Source organism: Myotis davidii, unplaced genomic scaffold (assembly GCF_000327345.1).
Source record: "Myotis davidii unplaced genomic scaffold, ASM32734v1 scaffold2370, whole genome shotgun sequence".
Taxonomy (NCBI): domain Eukaryota; kingdom Metazoa; phylum Chordata; class Mammalia; order Chiroptera; family Vespertilionidae; genus Myotis; species Myotis davidii.
In genome coordinates this window covers 203,341-205,415 of record NW_006282189.1, presented here as the reverse complement: position 1 = coordinate 205,415, position 2,075 = coordinate 203,341, and the positions used below count along the sequence as shown (strand labels likewise).

Sequence of the window (2,075 nt, the reverse complement as noted above, 5' to 3'; positions counted from 1 at the left end):
ACACGTGCGTGTACACACACACATGTAACACTAGTGGCGCAGTGCATGAAATTCGTGCATGGGGGAGCGGGGCGGGGAAAGATGTCCCTCAGCCTGGCCTGCACCTTCTCCAATCGGAGACCCCCCGGGGGGTCCGACTGCCAGATTAGGCCCGATCCCACACCAGCAGTCGGACATCCCTCTTGCAATCTGGGACCACTGGCTCCTAACTGCTCGCCTGCCTGCCTGCCTGATTGCCTCTAACCACTGCCTGCCGGCGTGGCCCAGTGCATGAAATTCGTGCATGGGGGAGCGGGGCGGGGAAAGATGTCCCTCAGCCTGGCCTGCACCTTCTCCAATCTGGGACCCCCCAGGGGGTCCGACTGCCAGATTAGGCCCGATCCCACACCAGCAGTCGGACATCCCTCTTGCAATCTGGGACCACTGGCTCCTAACTGCTCGCCTGCCTGCCTGCCTGATTGCCTCTAACCACTCTGCCTGCCGGCCTGCTTGCCCCCAACTGCCCTCCCCTCCTGGCCTGATTGCCCCTAACCGCCTCTGTCTCGGCCCCGCCACCATGGCTTTGTCCAGAAGGTCTCCTGGTCTAATTAGCATATTACCCTTTTATTAGTATAGATTGTATCTAGAGAATTTACATGCTGGTATGTTTTATCCAACAACACGGTATGGCATGTTAAGATGCTCCCTTTATAAACATTCACTTTAATGGCTACGTATGATATATATACCATAAATGGCTGTACTGTAATATTGTTGATCACTAAGCTCTCTAATCACATTGATGATAAAACTACCATTTTTTGGAATTTATGACTAAGTGCTTTTATTCACATCCTTATTAAACTTTACAAATTCTTCACGTTAGAGGCTATGGCTCTCCCTATTTTTCAGAAGACGCCAGAGCCCAGGGAGCCACTGAGCCACCAAAGGTCCTGTCCCCCAGCTCCTGCTGCCACAAACGACGCGTGTGGACGCCTTGGTCCCCCTTCCTGGGGAGCACATGATGCCCCGAGTGCTGCTGCTCCCCATCCCCGCTGAGCGCAGCTGGGGATCAGGCACCACACCCAGGGTGACCCCTGCCTGGCCCAGCGGCCAGCAAGCTCCACTGTCACACGGGGCAGTGACTGGCACAAACAGGTCATCACTTTTAGGAAGTCTGAATGCAAAACAGAGGAAGGAGGCCGACGGAACTAGAGACCTAGGTGGAGAGAAGGCAGCAGGGAGAACTCATGAAAAAGAGAAGAGTGGGGTGAGGAAGGGGGGGTGAGGAGGGGGCTGCAGAGGCAGCCCATGGAGTCTGAGGGCCGCCAGCCCGCAGTGAAGGGTCCGGGTCTGAGCCACAGGGAAATGCCCTGAGCCAGGGCGAGAAGCCATCAGGCTCGTATTTACCTGGTACCTTTCATGGAAGATCCACCAGAAGCTATCCAGCCACATGGCTCGGACGGGAGGAGAAGAGAGAAACTTCTCTAAGTCTCTATGTGAACAGAAAAACTTGAAAAGAAACAAAATTCACAGTTATTGCTGCTGCTGCTGTTTTATAATTCACCGGGAGCCACCGTCAGACTCGTAATCATCTCCACTCAGAACCTGCCTGCCCTCCTGAGTGCAAAGGGAGAGAGGCACTGCCTTCAAGCCTACCCGTCAGCCCAGGGCATTGCGCACTGACCGGCAAGCCTCCCGGTAGCCAGCAGCCCTCTGAGCCCCGTGCCTGTCTCTGTCGCCATCCCTCACGTTCCCTTCCAGGCAGTCGTGCAGTGGGAAGGATGCAGACTTTGGTACCAGGCCGCCTGGATCCGAATCCAGCTGGTATGCTCGCTAGCTGTGACCCTGAGCCACGCTACCGAACCGGGTGTGCTCAGAGTCCTCGTCCCGAAGAGGAGATGATGGTGAGGACTAAACAAGTGACACGTACAAAGTGCCCAGAACAGTGCCGGGCACCGAGGACTTGCTAAAAGTGTGCCCTACTGCATATTCATACTCCTCCTTCCCCTCACAGGATTTCATGTCAGCCCTGCGACAGACCCTGGGATGGCCACTAGCGATGGCTCTGAAAGGATGGGGTGGGGTGGCTTGGC

General features: G+C 55.8%; 1 protein-coding gene across 1 annotated transcript in view; it reads right to left on the bottom strand.

The window, feature by feature from the left end:
- FAM227A (family with sequence similarity 227 member A) overlaps positions 1-2,075 on the bottom strand; it is a 52,808-nt gene that overhangs the window by 37,216 nt on the left and 13,517 nt on the right. Inside the window, exon 6 of the mRNA XM_015568807.1 lies at positions 1,390-1,491. Coding sequence (XP_015424293.1) covers positions 1,390-1,491 — 102 coding nt within the window. The remainder of the gene's footprint in view (positions 1-1,389; positions 1,492-2,075) is intronic.